General features: G+C 44.3%; 3 protein-coding genes across 4 annotated transcripts in view; 1 reads left to right on the top strand and 2 right to left on the bottom strand.

The window, feature by feature from the left end:
- The window catches only part of LOC310701578 (uncharacterized protein), a 45192-nt gene extending 25824 nt beyond the window's left edge, over nt 1–19368 (bottom strand). Inside the window, exon 1 of the mRNA XM_083492698.1 lies at nt 19134–19368. Coding sequence (XP_083348824.1) covers nt 19134–19179 — 46 coding nt within the window. The 5' untranslated portion in view covers nt 19180–19368. The remainder of the gene's footprint in view (nt 1–19133) is intronic.
- The window catches only part of LOC310701313 (uncharacterized protein), a 172945-nt gene that overhangs the window by 96760 nt on the left and 53746 nt on the right, over nt 1–22439 (top strand). The gene's annotated exons all lie outside the window — the stretch shown is intronic.
- LOC310701426 (uncharacterized protein) lies at nt 413–10221 on the bottom strand. 2 transcript variants are annotated; one of them, XM_083492241.1, is made up of 2 exons: nt 10164–10221; nt 413–2365 (listed from the first exon to the last, which is right to left on the bottom strand). In XM_083492241.1, the coding sequence occupies exons 1-2, from the start codon at nt 10198–10200 to the stop codon at nt 570–572; spliced, it is 1833 nt and encodes a 610-aa protein (XP_083348367.1). In that variant the 5' UTR covers nt 10201–10221; the 3' UTR covers nt 413–569. The 2 variants fall into 2 exon arrangements, with proteins under 2 accessions (XP_083348367.1, XP_083348368.1); XM_083492242.1 differs by having other exon boundaries at nt 413–2362.

Raw genomic sequence — 22439 nt, 5'->3', positions numbered from 1 at the left:
TCACCTGTGTGCAATCTTTGATGCAATGTAAGGAAGCTACCACGACTGAAGCTCTTGCCACACTCCGAACATGTATACGGTTTCTCACCAGTGTGCAATCTTTGATGCAATGTAAGGGAGCTACCACGATTGAAGCTCTTGCCACACTCCAAACATTTATACGGTTTCTCTCCTGTATGAGTTCGTTGATGCAACGTAAGGGAGCTACCATGACTGAAGTTCCTTCCACACTCAAAACATGTATATGGTTTCTCTCCTGTGTGCAATCTTTGATGCAATGTAAGGGAGCTACCACGACTGAAGCTCTTGCCACACTCCAAACATTTATACGGTTTCTCTCCTGTGTGCAATCTTTGATGCAAGGTAAGGCTGCAACTGTAGCTGAAGCTCTTTCCACACTCCAAACATGTATATCATTTCTCTCCTGTATGAGTTCTTTCATGCGACTTAAGGGAGTGACTGTGACTGAAGCTCCTTCCACACTCCGAACATGTATACGGTTTCTCTCCTGTATGAGTTCTTTCATGCGACTTAAGGGAGTGACTGTGACTGAAGCTCCTTCCACACTCCTAACATGTATGCGGTTTCTCTCCTGTATGAGTTCGTTGATGCAATGTAAGGGAGCTACCACGACTGAAGCTCTTGCCACACTCAAAACATTTATACGGTTTCTCTCCTGTGTGCAATCTTTGATGCAAGGTAAGGCTGCCACTCTGGCTGAAGCTCTTTCCACACTCCGAACATGTATATGGTTTCTCTCCTGTATGAGTTCTTTCATGCGACTTAAGGGAGTGACTGTGACTGAAGCTCCTTCCACACTCCGAACATGTATATGGTTTCTCTCCTGTATGAGTTCTTTCATGCGACTTAAGGGAGGTACCACGACTGAAGCTCTTGCCACACTCCGAACATGTATACGGTTTCTCTCTTGTATGAGTTCGTTGATGCAACGTAAGGTGGCTACTCTGACTGAAGCTCCTTCCACACTCCGAACATGTATACGGTTTCTCTCCTGTATGAGTTCGTTGATGCAGTGTAAGGAAGCTACTCTGACTGAAGCTCTTGCCACACTCCAAACATTTATACGGTTTCTCTCCTGTGTGCAATCTTTGATGCAATGTAAGGGAGCTACCATGACTGAAGCTCCTTCCACACTCCGAACATGTATACAGTTTCTCTCCTGTATGAGTTCTTTGATGCAGTGTAAGAAAGCTACCACGACTGAAGCTCTTGCCACACTCCAAACATTTATACGGTTTCTCTCCTGTGTGCAATCTTTGATGCAAGGTAAGGCTGCAACTGTAGCTGAATCTCTTTCCACACTCCAAACATGTATATCGTTGCTCTCCTGTATGAGTTCTTTCATGCGACTTAAGGGAGTGACTCTGACTGAAGCTCCTTCCACACTCCGAACATGTATATGGTTTCTCTCCTGTATGAGTTCTTTCATGAGACTTAAGGGAGTGACTGTGACTGAAGCTCCTTCCACACTCCGAACATGTATACGGTTTCTCTCCTGTATGAGTTCTTTCATGTGACTTAAGGGAGCTACTGCACCTGAAGCTCCTTCCACACTCCGAACATGTATACGGTTTCTCTCTTGTATGAGTTCGTTGATGCAACGTAAGGGAGCTACTGCACCTGAAGCTCCTTCCACACTCCGAACATGTATACGGTTTCTCTCCTGTATGAGTTCTTTGATGCAATGTAAGTAAGCTACCACGACTGAAGCTCTTGCCACACTCCAAACATTTATACGGTTTCTCTCCTGTGTGCAATCTTTGATGCAAGGTAAGGCTGCAACTGTAGCTGAAGCTCTTTCCACACTCCAAACATTTATATCGTTTCTCCCCTGTATGAATTCTTTCATGCGAGGAAAGGGAGTTGTTGCGACTGAAGCTCTTGCCACATTCCCAGCATTTATAAGGTTTGTTGCCTTGATGAGTTTGTTGATGTGTAGTAAGCCCATTGCTGCGAGCGAAGCTCATTCCACATTCCAAGCACGTATGCGGTTTCTCTCCTGTGTGCGATCTTTGATGTGAGGTAAGGCTGCCACTCTGACTGAAGCTCCTTCCACACTCTGAACATGTATACGGTTTTTCCCCTGTATGAGATCTATGATGCACAGTAAGGGCACTACTGTTACTGAAGCCCTTTCCACACTCCAAACATTCATGCCTTTTCTCCTCTCTGGGAATTTGGTTTTCACCACCCTGAGACATACAAGAGTCACCCTCCGGCTTCTGCTTTCGTCTCCCCTCTCGCCTGCTGCCTCCATCTTGAACCCTCAGATCCCTTTGCTCTTTGGATCCTTTCGGTGACATTTCTGATTGTTCCCCTTCTGCCAGCATCCCTTCAACATCTCCTGATGGAATAAAAAGGCAAACTGATGAAATGCTAAAGGAGTGTCTTCACCCCAATCATTCAGTCAGGACACCAAGATCCAGGTCCCAGGGCCTTGTGGCAGTTCCCTCACTGTGAGAAGGGAAGTTACAGGGAACGAGGCAGAGGGCCTTCTTGGTAGTGGTGCCCACCCTGTGGAATGCCCTCCTGTGAGATGTCAGATAAATAACTATGCAACCTTTAGAAGACATCTGAAGGCAGCCATGTAGAGGCAAGTTTTTAATGATTTATGCTTTATTGTGCTTTTATATTTGTTGCAAGCCAGCTAGAGTGGCTGGGGCAACCCAGTGAGATGTGTGGGGTACAAATCATGAAAGTATTAATATTAGTATTATTATTTATTGAGTTTATATACCTCCCTATACCCAGAAGTCTCAGCGTGGTTCTCAGGAAAGATCACAGAATAAAAACAACAATCCAATAAAACCCCCTCCAAAAAAAAGTCACATTTGAAAAAGGATATAGGATGTCAAACATATCAACCAAAAGCCTGTTTAAAAAGGAACCTTTTTGCCTGGCATTTAAAGGTGTATAATGAAGGTGCCAGGAGAACATTCCTGGGGAAATGCATTCCACAGATGGGGAGCCACTGCAGAGAAGGCCCTGTTCTCGTGTTGCCACTCTCCGGATCTCTTGAGGAGGAGGCCCACGAAGGAGGGCCTCAGAATATGATCTCAGGGTTCGGGTAGGTTGTTTTTTTAAAAAAAAATTATGTAGATAACCAGGAACCAAACTCAAACAGTGAAACCCCCCAGGCGGCCGATACATTGGGTGTACATAAACAATAAAAACATATTCAAATCAACCATATGTACAATTCTATATATATTAAACTCCACACTCCATAAGATTTTAACATTTAATCACCCCATATTGTTCAAACCTACCCAAATAATTCAATATCTTCTAAAACCAGTCCTCCTCTTTCTCACTGACCTTAAACCCTTTCATTTTACGTACCTTCACAGTTAGGTATTCTAAAAAGATAATATTATTCAATTCTCCCCTCCATTTGTTCACCCCTGGCTCTTCTCCATTTTTCCAATTATTCGCTCTAACCTGTCTAGCTGCAATTACCATCAATTTTACCCATTTACATTCCTCTTTTGTTTTTAACCCGGTGCTACCCAAGCTAATAAGAACCATTTCCGTATTTTTCCTTATATAACACACATATTTTTTCTCCCAAAAAGGAAGGGGAAATGTCTGTGCGTGTTATTGAGCGAATGTGTGGTCCCTGGAGCCAAATGGTGCGAGGGGAGGCAAAAAAAATCAGGCAAAAATCAAATCGCGCGTCTCCTAGAAGGGAAACCTGAAAAGAGGAAGTGGCTGCTTTCCGGCATTCTGCCTCAGGGTCTTACTGCCCGCCCACCTCTGTTTCCTTGCTGTGTTTGCTCAAACGGAACGAAGAGCAGGGAAAGCCCCTCCCCTCCAAGCAAGCAGAGGGGAAAGCAGAGTGAAAACATGCAGGAGGGAGAGAGAGAGAGAGAGAGAGAGAGAGAGAGAGAGGGCGCGCTGGCTGGCTTGGGTGGGTAGGTGAAGGAAAACTTTTGCCTTCCTTTCCTTCCTCCCGTTTATACCCCTCTCCTGCATTCTTAGCCAGCTGCTTCTCTGCACACCCCTCTCCTGCTCCTTGTCCCTTCTGTGTTTTTCCTTCCCTCCCCACTTAAAATGTGGTTAAAAAGCATGGATCCACATGGATCCTCAGGATCTTTGCATTGGGTCACCCCAAATTCACCATCAGATCACATAGCATGTCCATGGCTACAGCCTGCCCCCCCAAAACCACGCACCCACTGTTGCCTGGGGCTGCAATGGTGCAAAAACATGGTTAAAAAGCATGGATCTACATGGATCCTCAGGATCTTTGCATTGGGTCGCCCAAATTCACCATCAGATCACATAGCATGTCCATGGCTACAGCCTGCCCCCCAAAAACCACGCACCCACTGTTGCCTGGGGCTGCAATGGTGCAAAAACGTGGTTAAAAAGCATGGATCTACATGGATCCTCAGGATCTTTGCATTGGGTCAGCCCAAATTCACCATCAGATCACATAGCATGTCCATGGCTACAGCCTGCCCCCCCCCCAAAAAATCACACACCCACTGTTGCCTGGGGCTGCAATGGTGCAAAAACGTGGTTACAAAGCATGGATCCACAGGGATTCTCAGGATTTTTGCATTGGGTCACCCCAAATTCACCATCAGATCACATGTCTGTGGCCACAGCATGAAGCACAAAAATGATACATCCACTGTTTCATTCAGAATGTTTTTCCCCTTGTTTTCCTCCTCTAAAAACGATGTGCGTGTTATGGTCAGGTGCGTGTTATAGAGCGAAAAATACGGTAATTTAGTTATTTCCACACTTCTACCCACAATTCCCAATATTTCTATACCAATCTGTTTCCAAAACTTCTTAACTAATGGAGAATCCCACCACATATGACTGTGCATTCCCATCACTCCACATTTCCTCCAGCAATTCTTACTTCCACATTTTGTGATATGATACATCCTTACTGGTGTGTAATACCACTTTTGTACCAGCTTCAACCCCTGTTCCTGGATTATCCTAGAGGTCGCAACAAAGAGTGATTGCTGAAAAATTCTTTCCCAATCTTCATCTAAAATCTGTTCCTGGATATCTAACCTCCAATATTCTTTCAAACTTTCCTCTGGTGATTTCCCCATATATAATAACACATTATACAATTTTGAAACCATTTTGGCCCTATCTAACCTATATTCTTTCACTAATTCTTCGAAGGGTGTAATAATTCTTTTACCACATTCTTTAACTTCTTCTTACTTCAACAGGGAGGAAAGTTGTTTTTTCTGTAACCAATTAATTTTGTTCCAAATTCCACTTTCCTCTTCCATCGTACCTTCTATTTCCCAACTTTTCTCTATATCCTGAATTGAGATCTCCTTTAATTTATCCCCTACCTCTTTTGGGATGAGCTCCCGTAACGGGCCCATTTTATCATAATACCACATTTTGGTAAGGGGAGAAAGATCAGGAAAAAGCTTCCTTCTCCACTTCTTCCATACCCAAATGGACCCCATAAATGTTGATATTTTTTCTACTCCCTTTTTCCTTTTCCTCCTATCAAATCTTCTTATTTTCCCTCAAACCGAATCATAAGATGTCTCAACTGGCAAGCTTCATAATATGAAACCAAATTGGGAATCCCCCATCCTCCACCTTGGGCTCTATGATACCTATATCTGCCGGCGATCCTTGGTTTCTTGAATGCAAAAACAAACCTATCGATTTTCCCTTGCCACCCCTTCAAAATCCATTCCAGTATGTGCCAGGGTAATACATAAAAAAGACAGGTTAATCTGGTTAACAAAATCATTTTAACTAAGGCAATTCTTGTACTAATTGATTCCTTCCTTTTCTCCCATATTCTCAACTTCGACTGAATACCGCTCCAAATTTCTTTATAATTTCCCCCTTCATTTTTGGAGGGGGAAAAGTGCGTCCTATAGAGCAAAAAATACGGTAATTCGTTCCGGAGGTCCGTTCTTAACCTGAAACTGTTCCTAACCTGAAGCACCACTTTAGCTAATGGGGCCTCCTGCTGCTGCTGCGCTGTGGGAGCACCATTTCTGTTCTCATCCTGAAGCAAAGTTCTTAACCTGAGGTACTATTTCTGGGTTAGCGGAGTCTGTAACCTGAAGCGTATGTAACCTGAAGTGTATTTAACCCGAGGTACCACTGTGCCCAATAATTCAGAGACTTCTAATTGAGTTTTATGTTCCACATTAAACACATCATTGGTGATTTAGAAAAACTAACTTTTAACCCTGATACTTTTGAAAATCCTTGCAAAATCCTTTTTAATGGCCCCATTGGGGTCTCTAGGTCCTTGACCGTCATCATCATATCATCTGCATACATTGTCATTAACTCCCCCTCTGCTCTCCTTTCCCCCGGGATTTCAAATCCTTTAATCTCATTATTCTTTTTGAGTTTCATTGCTAATGGTTCCAATGCTAAGATAATGAGCATGGGCGAAAGTGGACACCCTTGCTTTGTGCCACTTAGCACCTGGCCGTACCCCCCTGCCGACCCACCAATTCCTACCATTGCTTTGGACTCTGTACATATTGCTTCTATCACATTTTGAAATTTCACTCCAAATTTATATTTTTGCAGTATCTTTTTCAAATAATCCCAATCCACCGAATCAAATGCTTTATGTATATCCAATGACATGAGAGTAAGAGGCAGGTCCTCATTTTTCACTAAATACACCATACCCATCACCTTCCTAACTGCCTCCACCAAATACGTCTGAGGCATAAACCCAAATTGCTCTTTCCCCACCAATTGTACAATATAGTTTCTATAATACATATTTGTAATCGATATTGGCCTATAAGAGTCCGGCAGAGTTTGATTTTTCCCTGGATTGGGAATTAATACCAACCTTGGCTCCAACCAGAAGGTGGAGTTGAAGCTCCATTCAACATTCCTTGGTACAGTACAGTCACAGGTGGCACCAATATACCCTTAAAATGCTTATAATACACCACACTGTACCCATCCAATCCTGGTGCCGATTGCACATTCATAGAGTCGATTGCTAATCTAACTTCCTCCTCTGTTATATCCTTATCTAATTCCCTTCTATTTTCTTCTTGTAATTCTGGGAGCTCCAATCCTTCACAAAATTGATCCACCTCTTCGTCCTTAATTGCTTTATTTGCATACAATCGATTATAAAATCCTAAAAAGGTCTCCAATATCTTATTAGGGTCTGTTTCCAATCCCCCTTTATCATCTCTAATAGCTCTAATATTTTTCCTTTCCTGATAATTCCTAATTTTATTTGCTAATATTTTCCCTCCTTTCCCTTCAAATTCATAATATTTGTGTCTACTATACCATAACTTTAAAGTGGTTCTATTTATATCCAAAACTTTCAACTCTTCTCTCTTTTGATCTATTTTTTCCCTATCCTTCTTTTGCTTAGACATCCTAAATTTCTCCTCCAATAACCTAACTACTTCTTCTACCTCCTTAATCCTTCTATCTTTCCCTTTTTTTAACATTGACAAACTCTGAATACATTCTCCCCTAATGGCTGCCTTCACTGCTTCCCATTTTGTTGCTAATGGGATTTCTGGGTCTAGAGTCTCCTCAAAATACCTTTCTACCGCAATTTATATTTTAACTTACTCTGCTCATCAGCTACCAACCAAGGGTAAGACCTATTAATGTGACCTGTTTGAAGGAAAGAAGATATGGGGGCATGGTCAGTGATCTTAATCATTCCAATATCCATTCCCTTCACCCATTTCCTAGCCTCTTGTGATATTAAAATACCATCCAGTCTTGAGAATGTTCCATGTGGGCTAGCATAAAATGAATATGAGTAATCCTTGAGGAACAACTCCATCCATAGTTCCAATAATCCAAACCTCCCACATAATTTTTTAAACTTCATACCCTTTTCCTTTTTGGAACTATTTCCCCCTTGTAGATTAACATTAAAGTCCCCCCCCCCAACCACTTTTGTATAAGGCGAGAATTTCTCAAGCTTCTGTAAACACCTATAGAGAAAATCCAGCTGGTGCTTCTTAGGGGGATAAATGGACGCCAATGCCCCAGGCTCACCCTCCAAGCAACCTTGAACAAAAACAAACCTTCCATTCTTATCTCTTAACACCTTATTCTTCACAAAGTCAACATTGGATTTAATTACTATTCCCACCCCTCTACTTTTCAAAGTTCCAGAAGCCATAAATTTTTCCCCTTTTACAAAGCCAGGGAAATTAACCTCCCTCTTCCCACCCCCACTATATGTTTCTTGCAAAAAAACATCATCATCAAATCTACTTCCCAATCCTCACTCGCTTCACCTGATCAACCAAACCTCTAACATTAAGAGCTTTACACACAATATTCACATTCTTTATCACGTCTTGCCCAACCATCTCACTTCTCCTTTCCCCTCCTTTTGTACCATACCCGCCTGGAGGTAAACCCAACCCCAACCACCATCCCAACTAACCCTACTGTGAGCCCTACCCTTTCACCCCCACAAAAAAGTCCAGGAAAAAGAAACAAGAGAATAACTGTGTGCCGCCAAACTGTGTTCATACGCAAAACTTAGGTTCATAAGGATAGAAGTATTGTGGTCCTGAGCCATTTAAGGCTTTATAGGTCAAAATTTGCACTTTGAATTGGACCCAGTAACTAACTGGCAGCCACTGCAGTCAGACCAGGATGGGTGTAATATCTTCGAACCGCCTTGCTCCAGTGAGCAACCTGGCCAGTAAATTCTGCACTAGATGAATTTTCCAAATTGTCTTCAGAGCCAGCCCTACGTATAACGCATATCTATATCTAACCTTGAAGTTCCCAGAGCATAGACAACGGTAGATAGGCTATCCCTGTACAGATAGAAGCTTAGCTGGGCCACCAGCCAAAGCTGATGGAAGGCACTCCAGGCCACCTTGACCCCAAGCCCTATGGGGAGCCCAAGGAAGGTCCCCCACCTGCCAGAGTTGGCCTGCAGGAAGGAGAAAGATCTGCCCCTCCATTGGGAAAAGATGTCCTACTCCCATACAAAGGGGGGAAGACCTATAAATGAATCATCTTAGCTGAATTATATAAAGAATGCATTAATTATGGGAAATGTAAATATAATATATACTCAGCCCATCTGGCTGAGTTTCCCCATGACATCTGATGGGAGGGTATTTCACAGGGAGGGCACCCCTAATAAGAAAGCCCTATGCCTGGTTCCCTGCAACCTCACTTCTGGCAATGAGGGAACCGCTGGATCTCAGTGTCCGGGCTGAACGATGGGTGTGGAGACGCTGCTTCAAGTATACAGGACCGAGGCCATGTAGGCCTTTAAAGGTCAGCACCAACACTTTGAATTGTGCTCAGAAACGTACTGGGAGCCAATGCAGATCTCTCAGGACCAGTGTTATGTGGTCCCTGCGGCCACTTCCAGTCACCAGTCTAGCTGCTGCATTCTGGATTAGTTGCAGTTTCTGGGTCACCTTCAAAGGTAGTCCCACGCAGAGCGCATTGCAGTAGTCCAAGCGGGAGATAACCAGTGCATGCACCACTCTGGCGAGACAGTCCGTGGGCAGGTAGGGTCTCAGCCTGTGTCCCAGATGGAGCTGGTAAACAGCTGCCCTGGACACAGAATTGACCTGCGCCTCCATGGACAGCTGTGAGTCCAAAATGACTCCCAGGCTGCGCACCTGGTCCTTCAGGGGCACAGTTACCCCATTCAGGACCAGGGAGTCCCCCACGCCAACCTGCCCCCCCAAAACAGTACTTGTGTCTTGTCAGGATTCAACCTCAATCTGTTAGCCGCCATCCATCCTTCCCCGCCTTCACTGGTTCCCATTTGAAAGAGAGGCAGAGCTGGGTCTCATCCGCATATTGATGGACACCCAGTCCACCCCCCCTGATGATCTCTCCCAGCGGCTGCATGCAGATGTTAAAAAGCGGGGGTATTATGGGAAACATATGGGAAATACCATTTGCAAAAGCGTGTGCATTAGGCGAGATCTGCACCGAAATGCTGACCAACTTTCAAGAGCTCTATTTAAAAATAATAAGATGTGAAAATCTGGACAAATTGATGACTAGAAAAAGGAGACAGAGGAAAAGAACTTACATTGAAATGGTTTGCCTAATGGGGTTTTTTCATCCCTCCCCACACTCCCTCCAGCTGTACCCCCCCGTCTCTCCCCCTTTATATAATACATACGACCCACCTCCAGCGCCTCTGCGAGGAAGGAAAGCCGCCGCCATGACAGGTATCTCTCCCCCCACCCCCCCAAGGAGCGGGACAGGAAGCGGAAGCTGCAATTCTCCCGACAGCCTTCCCCCCCCCTCCGCTCTAGGAATATCAGTTCTGTCGCCGCTGCTCTTAACCGTTTCAGAGCCAAGCGGCAGGAGCCTCTGGGCTTCTCCGGGCAAAGAGCGAGGAGAGGCGCTGGTCTCGCCTCCGGAAAGCCCCGCTGGATCAGCTGCACGGGCGCCCCAAAACGTTTTCTAAACTATTTATTATTATAATTATTTTCAACTTTCAAATTAACAACGATTTTCCTTTCGGTACACAGATATCCAATCCAAATTTGCAATAACTGACTCCCCCCCCCCCCGTTTCCATCCCACCCTTTTATTCTCCTTGCATTTAATTACTATATATTTCCTCAATTAATTTCACCTTCATTCCCCTCTCCTAATTCTATTTTTAGTTCATAAATGTTACATCAAACCTGCTAATGTTTTGACGTTTTTACAGTGTTCTCTAAAATAGTCTATAAGGCTTTCCCATTCTAGATTGAATTTTTTCTCATCTTGGTGCCTGATCTTCACGGAAAGTTTAGCCATTTCGGCAGAGTCCATCATCTTTCCATTCTTCTTTCATTGGGACCTTGTCTTCTTTCCACATTTTCCTATGTGGTGGACGTGTAAAAAAGTAAAGGGCTTCTGGGAAATTTTTAAAAATTCTTAAAATTACGTTTGTTAAGAAAACCCAGAGGCTTTTTTACTAGGTGTAATAGGAGAAAAAATGCCAAGGAAGCAAAAGAGACTGTTTATTTATGCGATTACAGCGGCCAGAGGCTACTATCCTAGACGTGGAAAGAAGTAAAGGTCCCAAAGAAAGAAGAATGGATAATTAAGATGATTGACTATGCCGAAATGGCTAATCTTACCCATCAAATGAGAAAAAATTCAATCAAGAATGGAGAAAGTTTATAGACTATTTTAGAGAACATGAGTTTGTTGATCTCAATGGTCACCTAGTCCAACCCCATATGTGTATATATGATAAATATGTGGGGCTGGTAGTTTCCTCCTCTCCGCTGAGATGTACAGGCAATACTGAGCCACCCACTTGGAAGGCTTAAAAAAGAGGATTGTATAAATTCGGGGCTAGGCTGTCAGTGGCTACAAACCCTGATGTCTATGTTGTATTTATTCATTTTTACAGTGGTACCTCAGGTTACAGATGCTCCTGGTTACAGACTCCGCTAACCCATAAATAGTACCTCAGGTTAAGAACTTTGCTTCAGGATGAGAACAGAAATCGTGTGGTGGCAGCAGGAGGCACCATTTGCTAAAGTGGTACCTCAGGTTAAGAACAGTTTCAGGTTAAGAATGGACCTCCAGAACGAATTAAGTTCTTAACCTGAGGTACCACTGTATTATCTACAGATAACGTCTGGCCGAGGGTACCGGCGTACAGCTTCCGGGTCATGTGGCCAGCATGACCAAGCCGTTTCTGGCGAACCAGAGCAGCGCATGGAAACGCCGTTTACCTTCCCGCCGGAGCGGTACCTATTTATGTACTTGCACTTTGACGTGCTTTCGAACTGTTAGGTTGGCAGTAGCAGGGACCGAGCAACGGGAGCTCATCCTGTCACCGGGATTCGAACCACCAACCTTCTGATCGGCGAGTCCTAGGCTCTGTGGTTTAACCCACAGCACAACCCGCGTCCCATTTTATAGTTTGGGGTAAGGCAATTGGTTTTTTATGGGGGTTGTTTTGATTTTTATTATGTATTTTGTGGTTTTATATCCTGATTTTATTCTGAGACCCCTGGGTATAGGGCAGTATATAACAATGATGGGAATCAGAAAAATTTGGGAGCCACTGTGTTAAAAGGGGAGGGGGTCACAGATTGCATTTCAACTTTTCTGCGTTATTTATGTTCCTACCTTGTGAATAGGCTGGGCGAGGGGTGGGTGGGTATATGGGCAGCTTCCATAGAGTCGTTGAGTTGGAAGGGACCCCGAGGGTCCTCTAGTCCAGCCCCCTGCAATACAGGAATCTCAGCTAAAGAATCCCTGACATATGGCCATCCAACCTCTGCTTGAAAACCTCCAAGGAAGGGGAGACCATTCACTGTCAAACACAGATTCTTGTAAGCAATCACATTGTGATGGAACTGGATCTGAGCCAGGTGGCACTAATAGTGAGGAAAGGATCTGTAACACCCCAGACCTTTGGGGAAAACCTGCAGAGTTCAGGCAAGCAGAGAGGAAGGAAAAGCATAATTTCCTCTCTCACTGCATTTAACCCTCAGAGGACCAAAATCTCTTCTGCCTGGGGAATCCCAAAACTGAATTTATCCGCTTTTCCCTGAGATTAAGCACCTGTTGGGAACAGTGGGACTGACTCCTGAGAAAACCTGCATGGGGGGTGGGGGGTTGTAAATGGCTTCTTAGGAATTGCATACTTTTTTTTTTGGCTATTTCATCTTTTGTAGGCTTTACATGCACCTGTGCATATATGTTTGGGATTTTTTAAATCCACAGTTCGGGAAAAATAAAACAATGGCATTATCAGTAAATAAAAATTAAAATGACTATTTTCTTATTAAAAATAATTAAAATAAACAGTAAACATGGATTAAAACACAGTGAAAGTGACTGCCTCGTATCAATAGGCAGCGAGTTCGAAAGCTGGATACAGATATTTTTTCTATTTTTTCACTGCCCTGTTGGGCAAATCTGGTACATCGCATTTCCAAAATCAATTTCCTAACAAGAAGCACAGAGAAACAGATCCCCACAACGAACCAAGGTTTCCTGGCTTAGATCTTGGGGTTCCTGTGGACGTCAGCAGCAAACCCAGCCTTAAGGATCTGCTTGCCTTCTTCTCTCGTGGAGAATGGGCAACCTTTGGCAAAAGAAGTGGCAGAGCAGGAAACAGACACATTGGGGTCTGGGCAGGCTCTCTGCCATTGGCGAACAATGGCTTGTGCAAGCCTTATAGTCAATGACACACATGGGGGGGGGGGGAGTAGGGCTGGGGGACACCAGTGGGGAGCTTCTGACAAGGCAACACAGACAGTGGCATGAGCCTGAACAGCAGCAGATCCCATGGCTGCAAGGAAGCAGAAACACACAAGCTCAGCAAGGCAGGGGGAGAGACGTCATCAGAGGAAGAGGCCGTTTGCTCCCTGAACTCCTCTCTTATCGGAGCTATGAAAGATGCCATCTACAACTGAATCAGCGCAGTTCACGTCCGTATCCTCACCTTTCACTGGAACAGGATTCCCACACTTGGGTCTCCAGATCTTTCGGGACTACAACTCCCATCACTCCCAGTTAGCAGTATTAAGGGATGATGGGAATCGTAGTCTAAAAACAGCTAGAGACCCAAGCCTGCACTAGAGTACCTAGGGCAACTGTTTTTCTAACACAGGCATTTTTTACATTTTGGTGCAAATATATCTTAAAAACTGAATTATAAAAGAATTCAATCTTTAGCATTGCCTGCTAGATGAGGTTGGATTTCCTTTTGGGGTCTGGGGTTCAGCAGCTCTTTGCCAGGAATTCCCAGGAAGGGCTTGCACCTTGTCATGGGAAGGGCAAGCATTTTAGTGAACGACAGACATATGGGGGGGGGGGGAACGGACCAGAGGACAGTTTCTAACAGGCATCCCTTGAAGAAGATGGGTTAAGTTTCCTGGACTATGACCTGCACTATCAGGGATTTGATCAGCAGAGTTCAGGTCCAAAATATCACATTTCTCTAGACTATGCAACAGGGAAACTGTCCCGCTAACACACATGAATTTTTAAATCTTTGATCGCTCTTTTGTGCAAATCTGAGGTAGCTAAAAATTGTAATTAAAACATAATTTGGTTTTTTTTAGTGTTGTGTTCTTGATGAGGTTGCATCTTCTTCCGTTGCCAGATTACCAGATAAACAAATACCTGCACATAGCTGCATAGCGGATTTCACATTTTCAGAATGGGGGGGGGGGAATACTAGTTAAGCGGAGAGCTGGGGGGAGAACACAGCATACCTGTTTTTCAACAACATTTATGCAGAAGAGGATAAAAGCAGTTAAAATCAACTCAAGACCACACTACAACTAAACATTGACACAAATATCAAAATGTTGCATCCATTTATCAAATCATCATCATTTAATATTTATATCCCACCTATCTGGCTGGGTTTCCCCAGCCACTCTGGGCAGCTTACAGCACATTAAAAAATGTTAAAATATTATACATTTAAAACTCTCTGTACAGAGTTTCTTTCAGATGTCTTCTACAAGTCAGATAGTGGTTTATTTCCTCGACGTCTGATGGGAGGGCGTTCCACAGGGCGGGTTCCACTACCAAGAAGGCCCTCTGCCTGGTTCCCTGTAACCTCACTTCTCGCAGTGAGGGAACCACCAGAAGGCCCTCGTCGCTGGACCTCAGTGTCTGGGCTGGACGATGGGGGTGGAGGCGCTCCTTCAGGTAGAATACTTCTGGCCACGCCAACAAGGGTTGGTGAGAGACTTGTGATGAATACATGCAAAATGCATGGGAAATAAAACAGAATACAGCTATGTAAATCTAACTCTGATCAGGAGGATAATCTGTAACACGGCCACTAAAAGGAATCAAAATTCTAATGGAAGCAAATTCTAATGCTGAACATGATCATTGGCTTAAAGATCTTCCGACACTCCAACCCTTTCTAAGATGTTTCCCTTGTACGAGTTCTTTACTGTTTAGGAAGGGAGTTCTTTCCATATGCCAAACATTTTAAAGATTTTCTCCCTATATGACTTATTTGGTGTCTAGTAAGGTGGTTACTCTGACTGAAGCTCCTTCCACACTCTAAACATGTATACGGTTTCTCTCCTGTATGAGTTCTTTGATGCGACTTAAGGGAGCTACGGCAACTAAAGCTCCTTCTACACTCCGAACATGTATACGGTTTCTCTCCTGTATGAGTTCGTTGATGCAATGTAAGAAAGCTACCACGACTGAAGCTCTTGCCACACTCCAAACATTTATAAGGTTTCTCTCCTGTGTGCAATCTTTGATGCAAGGTAAGGCTGCAACTGTGCCTGAAAATCTTTCCACACTCCAAACATGTATATCGTTTCTCCCCTGTATGAATTCTTTCATGTGAGTAAAGGGAGTCGAGGCGACTGAAGTTCTTGCCACATTCCCAGCATTTATAAGGTTTGCTGCCTCGATGAGTTTGTTGATGTCTAGTAAGCGCATTGCTGCGAGCGAAGCTCATTCCACACTCCAAGCACGTATGCGGTTTCTCCCCTGTATGAGTTCTTTGATGCGACTTAAGGGTGCTGCTCTGACTGAAGCTCCTTCCACACTCTGAACATGTATACGGTTTCTCCCCTGTATGATTTTTTTTATGTGACTTAAGGCTACTACTCACACTGAATCTCTTTCCACACTCTGAACATTTATATGGTTTCTCCCCTGTATGAGTTCGTTGATGCGAGGTAAGGGCACCATTGTCACTGAAGCTCTTTCCACACTCTGAACATGTATACGGTTTCTCTCCTGTATGAGTTCTTTGATGCAAGATAAGGGTACTACTGTGACTGAAGCTCTTTCCACAGTCCAAACATTTATATGGTTTCTCTCCTGTATGAGTTTTTTGATGCGACTTAAGGGAGCTACAGCAACTGAAGCTTTTCCCACACTCTGAACATGTATATGGTTTCTGTCCTGTGTGCACTCTTTGATGTAAAGTAAGAGTGGAGCGATTACCAAATCCCTTTCCACACACTGTGCATTCATGCTGCTTCTCCTCTCTGGGAATTTGGTTTTCATCACCCTGAGACGTACCGGATTTACCCTCCGACTTTTGCTTTTGTCTCCCCTCTCGCCTGCTGCCTCCATCTTGAACCCTCAGCTTCCTTTGCTCCTCCTCCTCTTTGCCTCTTTGTGGTGACACTTCTGATTGTTCCCCTTCTGCCAGCATCCCTTCAGCATCTCCTGATGGAATAAAAAGGCAAACTGATGAATTGGCGCATCTTGCAGTTCCCTCACTGTGAGAAGTCAAGTTACAATGAACGAGGCAGAGGGCCTTCTCGGTAGTGGTGCCCACCCTGTGGAAAGCTATCCCGTCAGATGTCAAGGAAACAAACAACTATACAACTTGTAGAAGACAACTGGAGGCAGCCCTGTATAGGGAAGCTTTTAATGTTTAATGTTTTATTGTGCTTTTATACTTGATGGAAGCCAGCTCGAGTGGCTGGGGCAACCCAGTCAAATGGATAGGGTACAAATAATAAAATTTTTATCATTATCATTATCAGTGTTTGTATACTGCCCTATACCTGGAGGTCTCAGCGTGGTTCACAGAAAATATCACAAAGTATATAATCAGAATAAAAACAGCAACCCAATAACACCCCTCCAGAAAAGAGCCACATTTGAAAAAGGGCATAGGATGTCAAACAGATCAACCAAAGGTCTGGTTAAAAGGAACGTTTTTGCCTGGTGCCTAAAAGTGTATAATGAAGACACCAGGCGAGTGTCCCTGGGGAGATCATTCCACAGACGGGGAGCCACTGAAGAAAAGGCCAGTTTTCGTGTTGCCACCCTCTGAAACTTTCGAGGAGGCGGCACACAAAGAAGGTGATCTCCGGATCCGGGTAGGTTCATATGCAAAGAGGCGGTCCTTGAGGTATTGTGGTCCTGAGCCATTTAAGGCTTTATAGGTCAAAACCAACACTTGGAATTGGGGCCAGAAACTAATTGGTAGCCATTGCAGTCAGACCAGGGTGGGGGTAATATGCTCAAACCGCCTTGCTCTGGTGAGCAACCTGGCCACTGAATTCTGCACTAGCTGAAGTTTCCACACTGTCTTCAGAGGCAGCCCTACGTATAACGCATATCTATATCTAACCTTGAATTTCCCAGAGCATAGACAATGGTAGATAGTCTATCCCTGTCCAGATAGGGGTGTAGCTGGGCTACCAGTCAAAGCTGATGGAAGGCACTACAGGACATCTGAGCCTTGAGCGACAGCAAAGGATCCAGGAGGACCCCCCAAGCTACGAACCTGCTCCTTCAGAGGAAGCGTAATCCCATCAAGAGCAGGTGACCTCCCACCCATCTGCTCTAGGGAACCACCCACTAACTGAGCCTCACTCTTATCTGGATTGAGCTTCAATTTGTTGGCTCTCATCGAACCCATTACAAAGGCAAGACACTGGTCCAACACTTGCACTACAGATAGAAAGGAGAAATAGAGCTGAGTGTCATCAGCATACTGCTGGCAACGTACTCCAAACCTCTGGATAATCCCTCCCAGCGATTTCATGTAGATGTTAAACAACAAGGGGTATTGGATTGGGCCTTGCGGAACCCCACATTGAAGCTTCCATGGGGCTGAAATGCATTGCCCAAGTAACACCCTCTGGGAATGACCATCCTAGTAGGATTGGAACCATCGCAAAGCAGTGCCACCCACCCCCAGTTCAGAGAGTCGCTCCAGAAGGATACCATGGTGGATGCTATTGAAAACCGCTGAGAGGTGGAGAACAATGAACAGGGACACATTTCAATTGTCTCTCTCTCGACAGAGGTCATCATAGAGGGCCACCAAAGCAGTTTCCATGCCAAAACCAGGCCTAAACCCTGATTGAAATGGATCCAGAAAATCAGTTTCTTCCAAAAGCACCTGGATCTGGTCTGCGACCACTCGCTCCAGAACCTTGACCAGGAAAGGGAGATCAACAACTGGCCGGTAGTTAGGCTTTCTGAATTCAGATAAGGTTTCTTAAGGAGTGGTTTTACCTCTGCCTCCTTCAAACATGCAGGGACCACCCCCTCTTGTAAAGAGGCACTGATCATCTCCCTGGCCCAGCCAGGTGTTCCCTCCCTGCTGGATTTTATCAGCCAAGAGGGGAAAGGGTCAAGAGTACAAATGGTCACCCTGACTGATTCAAGCACCTTGTCCATATCCTCGAGCCTTACCAACTGAAAAAACTCATTCAACACAACCGGACTAGACTGTGCTCTGGACACCCCATGAGACTAACAGCAGAGTTAAGGTCTTGGTGGATGCAAGCAATTTTATCTTAAAAATGCTTTGCAAAGAAGTCACAGCCAGCTATGGCTGGTTCTACCACCCCCTTTGGGCCAGCCTGTAGAAGGCCCCGTACAACCCAGAAAAGCTCTGCCGGATGACATAATGAGGATGCAACGGAGGCAGAAAAGGATACAGTAATTTTTTTACTGCCTTCACTGCCACTAGGTAGGCTTGATAATGAGCCCCTACCAGTGTTTGATGCATTAATCCGGATCTTTCATCCACTGTATTTTAAGCCATATTTTAATTAACTGGTTTTTTAAATTTTCTATTACATTTTATTGTAATTTATATTTCATGTCAGCCACCCTGAGCCAGGTCCTGGCCAGGGACGGCGGGGTATAAATAAATAAATTGTTGTTGTTATCATTATTAATGTTATTACTAGTTTTAGGGGCAGCCCCTGCAGGTTTTCCAATGCTTAAAGGTTTGCCTTGACCCCAAGCCCTATGGAGAGACCAATGAAGTTGGCCTGCAGGGAGAGGAGCAGGAGAAAGATCTGCCCTTCCATTGGGAAAATATCTCCTACCACCATAGAAAGGGGGAAACACGTATAAAGCATTATTTTAGCGGAATTATATACAGAATGCATTAATTATGGCAAATGTAAATATTAGGGGAAATGTCCTTTGCAAAAGCGTGTCCATTAGGAGAAATCTGCACCAAAATGACTATCAATTTTCAAGAGCTCTATTTAAAAGTAATAAGATGTGAAAATCTGGATAAACTGATGACTAGAAAAAAAGAGACAGAATTTTTTTTACATTGAAACGGTTTGCCTAATAGGTTTTTTTTTATCCCTCCCCACACTCCCTCCAGCAGCACTCCCACCCCCCACCCCCCCGTTATAATATATTATATGACCCACCTGCAGGGCCTCCGCGAGGAAGGACAGCCGCCGCCATGTTCGGCATCTTCCCCCCTAAGCGGGACAGGAAGCGGAAGCTCTTTTTCTCCCGTCGGCTTTTTTCTTCCGCTCTAGGAATCTCAGCTCTGTTGCCGCTGCTCTTAACCGTTTCGGAGCCGAGCGGCAGGAGCCTCTGGGCTTCTCCGGGCAGAGAGCGAGGAGAGGCGCTGGTCTCGCCTCCGGAAAGCCCCGCTGGATCAGCTGCGCGGGCGCCCCAAAAAGTTTTCTAAACTAATTTTTTTAAAAAAAAAATATTTTATTTTCAAAATAACAAGAGTTCCCCTTTTGGTATATGGATATTCAAACCAAATTTGCAATAAATGGCTTTTCCTCGCCCCCCTCCTGTTTCCATTCCCCCCTTTATTCTCCTTGCATATAATTATATTTCTCCAATTAATTCCAACTTCTTTCCCCCCTCCTAATTCTATTCTTAGTTCATCAATGTTACATCAAACCTGCTAATGTTTTGACGTTTTTACAGTATTCTCTAAAATAGTCTATAAAGCTTTCCCATTCTAAATTGATTTTTTTCTCATCTTGGTGCCTGATATTAAAGGAAAGTTTAGCCATTTCGGCAGAGTCACTCATCTTAGTTATCCATTCTTCTTTCGTTGGGACCTTCCCTTCTTTCCACATCTGGGCTAGTAGCATCTGGCGGCTGTAGTCGCATAAATAGTCTTCTTTGCTTCCTTGGCAATTCTCCTATTACACCTAGTAAAAAAGCCTCTGGGTTTTTTTCAACAAACGTAGTTTTAATAATTTTTTAAAGTTCATTGTATATCATTTCTCAGAAGCCCTTTACTTTTTTTACACGTCCACCACATAGGAAAAAAATTACCTTCCTTATCCTTACATTTCCAGTATAAATTAGAGGTATCTTTATACATTTTAGCAAGCTTTACTGGACTAAAATACCATCGGTACATCATCTTAATAGAATTTTCTTTTAATGAACTGCATGCTGTGAATTTTAAAATCTCTTTGCACAGTTTTCCCCATGATTCACCTGGTATATTATATCTTTTGCCAAGTGTATCATTACAGCTTTAACCTCTTCATCCTTTGTCTCCCATTCCAACAGTAGTTTGTACATTCTTGATAACAATTTCTCATTATTTTCTAATAACTCCTTTTCAAACCTTTAGAAATCCTTCCCAATCTGTTAACAGAGCTGTTATATCCTCATATTCTTTCACCATCAATTTGTATTCTACTTCTGTTAACAGATCTTTGTATGTCGCCCAATTTCCTTTCATGTTTACCTTTTTTACAGATACAGCTCCGAAACTGCCGACACATTTGCAAAGCTAAGCAGGGTCCAGTATGGTTTCAAATTGGATGGGGGACCATGTGTTGAGATTCCTGCATTGCAGGGGGTGGACTAGATGACCCTTGGGTCCCTTTCAACTCTACAATTCTAAATTTTCTCACCAGGTTCTCGTCCTCTGCCCAGCTCAGGAGGAAACCTTCGGCCAGGGCCACCGCCTGGGAACTGGTCTCCGCTCCACATTCCCTCACCCAGCTCTCTGTCTCCGCAGGGAGGACAGCCAGGAACTGCTCCAGGATCACTAAATCCAGGATCTGAGCCTTGGTGTGTCTCCCCAGCTTCAGCCACTGACGGCAGAGATGGTGGAGTCGGCTGCAAACCTCTCGGGGTCCCTCAGCTTGGGGTCCCTTGGCCTCTTGGAAGTGGATCTGACTGAGCTGTAGGATCGCTTCCTTCTTCTGTCAGATTCCTTCCTGAAGCAAAGACTGTTGGAATGAGGGGGATCCCTTGCCCTGCAAAGCCACAAAGATGTCTTGTGACAATCCTGTTATTAACACTCTAGAGAAAGGATTAATTGATTGTTCAATTTCCAAATGCAATTCCACTCCTCCTCCTCAAAATAAAAAAAAATGTATAAATGGTTTCTAGAAAAGAAGAAAATTTCTAAGTGATACATGCCATTGGATCCTTTAACGTGTTTTATGGTAACATACCATTGCATACCATTCTTGAGAGTTCCATAGACTGCAAGAAGATCAAACGCATCCATTCTGAAGGAAATCAGCCCTGAGTGCTCACTGGAAGGACAGATCCTGAAGCTGAGGCTCCAATACTTTGGCGACCTCATGAGAAGAGAAGACTCCCTGGAAAAGACCCTGATGTTGGGAAAGATGGAGGGCACAAGGAGAAGGGGACAACAGAGGACGAGATGGTGGGCCAGTGTTCTCGAAGCTACCAGCATGAGTTTGACCAAACTGCGGGAGGCAGTGGAAGACAGGAGTGCCTGGCGTGCTCTGGTCCATGGGGTCACGAAGAGTCGGACACGACTAAACAACTAAACAACAACAACCATTGCATTCAAAACAGTAAATGGACCATTTTGACTCCCAAACTGACCAAATGTTTCTCTGCAAGGAGGGAGAGGGTGAGGGAAGCTTCCCATTGTCTCAGGAATTAAGTGATTACCATCTCAAAGGAATGGGCAGACTACCAGGAAAGACAATCAGATAAGGCATTATCAGATAACCTGGCAGACAGGAGTTAAACAAAGCACTCAGATTTGTGTTGCAGACCGCCTTTTCAGTTAGGGTTTACAACTCAGGGCTCCCACTCCAGATTAATCTCAAAGTTGTGGCGCCAGCCGCAAGACCGCACCTTTGCGCATCTCCGGGAGAGGCAGAATTTGCAAGAGCCGCGGTTCTTCTTTTCTAGAAACCATTTATACAATGGTTCGAGAACACTGTCCCACCATCTCGTCCTCTGTTGTCCCCTTCTCCTTGTGCCCTCCATCTTTCCCAACATCAGGGTCTTTTCCAGGGAGTCTTCTCTTCTCATGAGGTGGCCAAAGCATTGGAGCCTCAGCTTCAGGATCTGTTCTTCTAGTGAGCACTCAGGGCTGATTTCCTTCAGAATGGATGTGTTTGATCTTCTTGCAGTCCATGGGACTCTCAAGAGTCTCCTCCAGCACCAGAATTCAAAAGCATCAATTCTTCGGAGATCAGCCTTCTTTATGGTCCAGCTCTCACTTCCATACATCACTACTGGGAAAACCGTAGCTTTAACTATACGGACCTTTGTTGGCAAGGTGATATCTCTGCTTTTTAAGATGCTGTCTAGGTTTGTCATTGCTTTTCTCCCAAGAAGCAGGCATCTTTTAATTTCGTGACTGCTGCCTGGACGATATCCGATATCTTGATTGTCATTGTCCCATACAGAACAATGAAATTGAAAAACTACATAAAACATTCAAAACCCCCTAAAAACTCTGAAACCCCATTTTA

The sequence above is a fragment of the Podarcis liolepis genome (assembly GCF_965112155.1).
Source record: "Podarcis liolepis genome assembly, chromosome: 2".
NCBI classification, from domain to species: Eukaryota; Metazoa; Chordata; class Lepidosauria; order Squamata; family Lacertidae; genus Podarcis; species Podarcis liolepis.
This window is presented reverse-complemented; position numbering and strand designations above follow the sequence as displayed.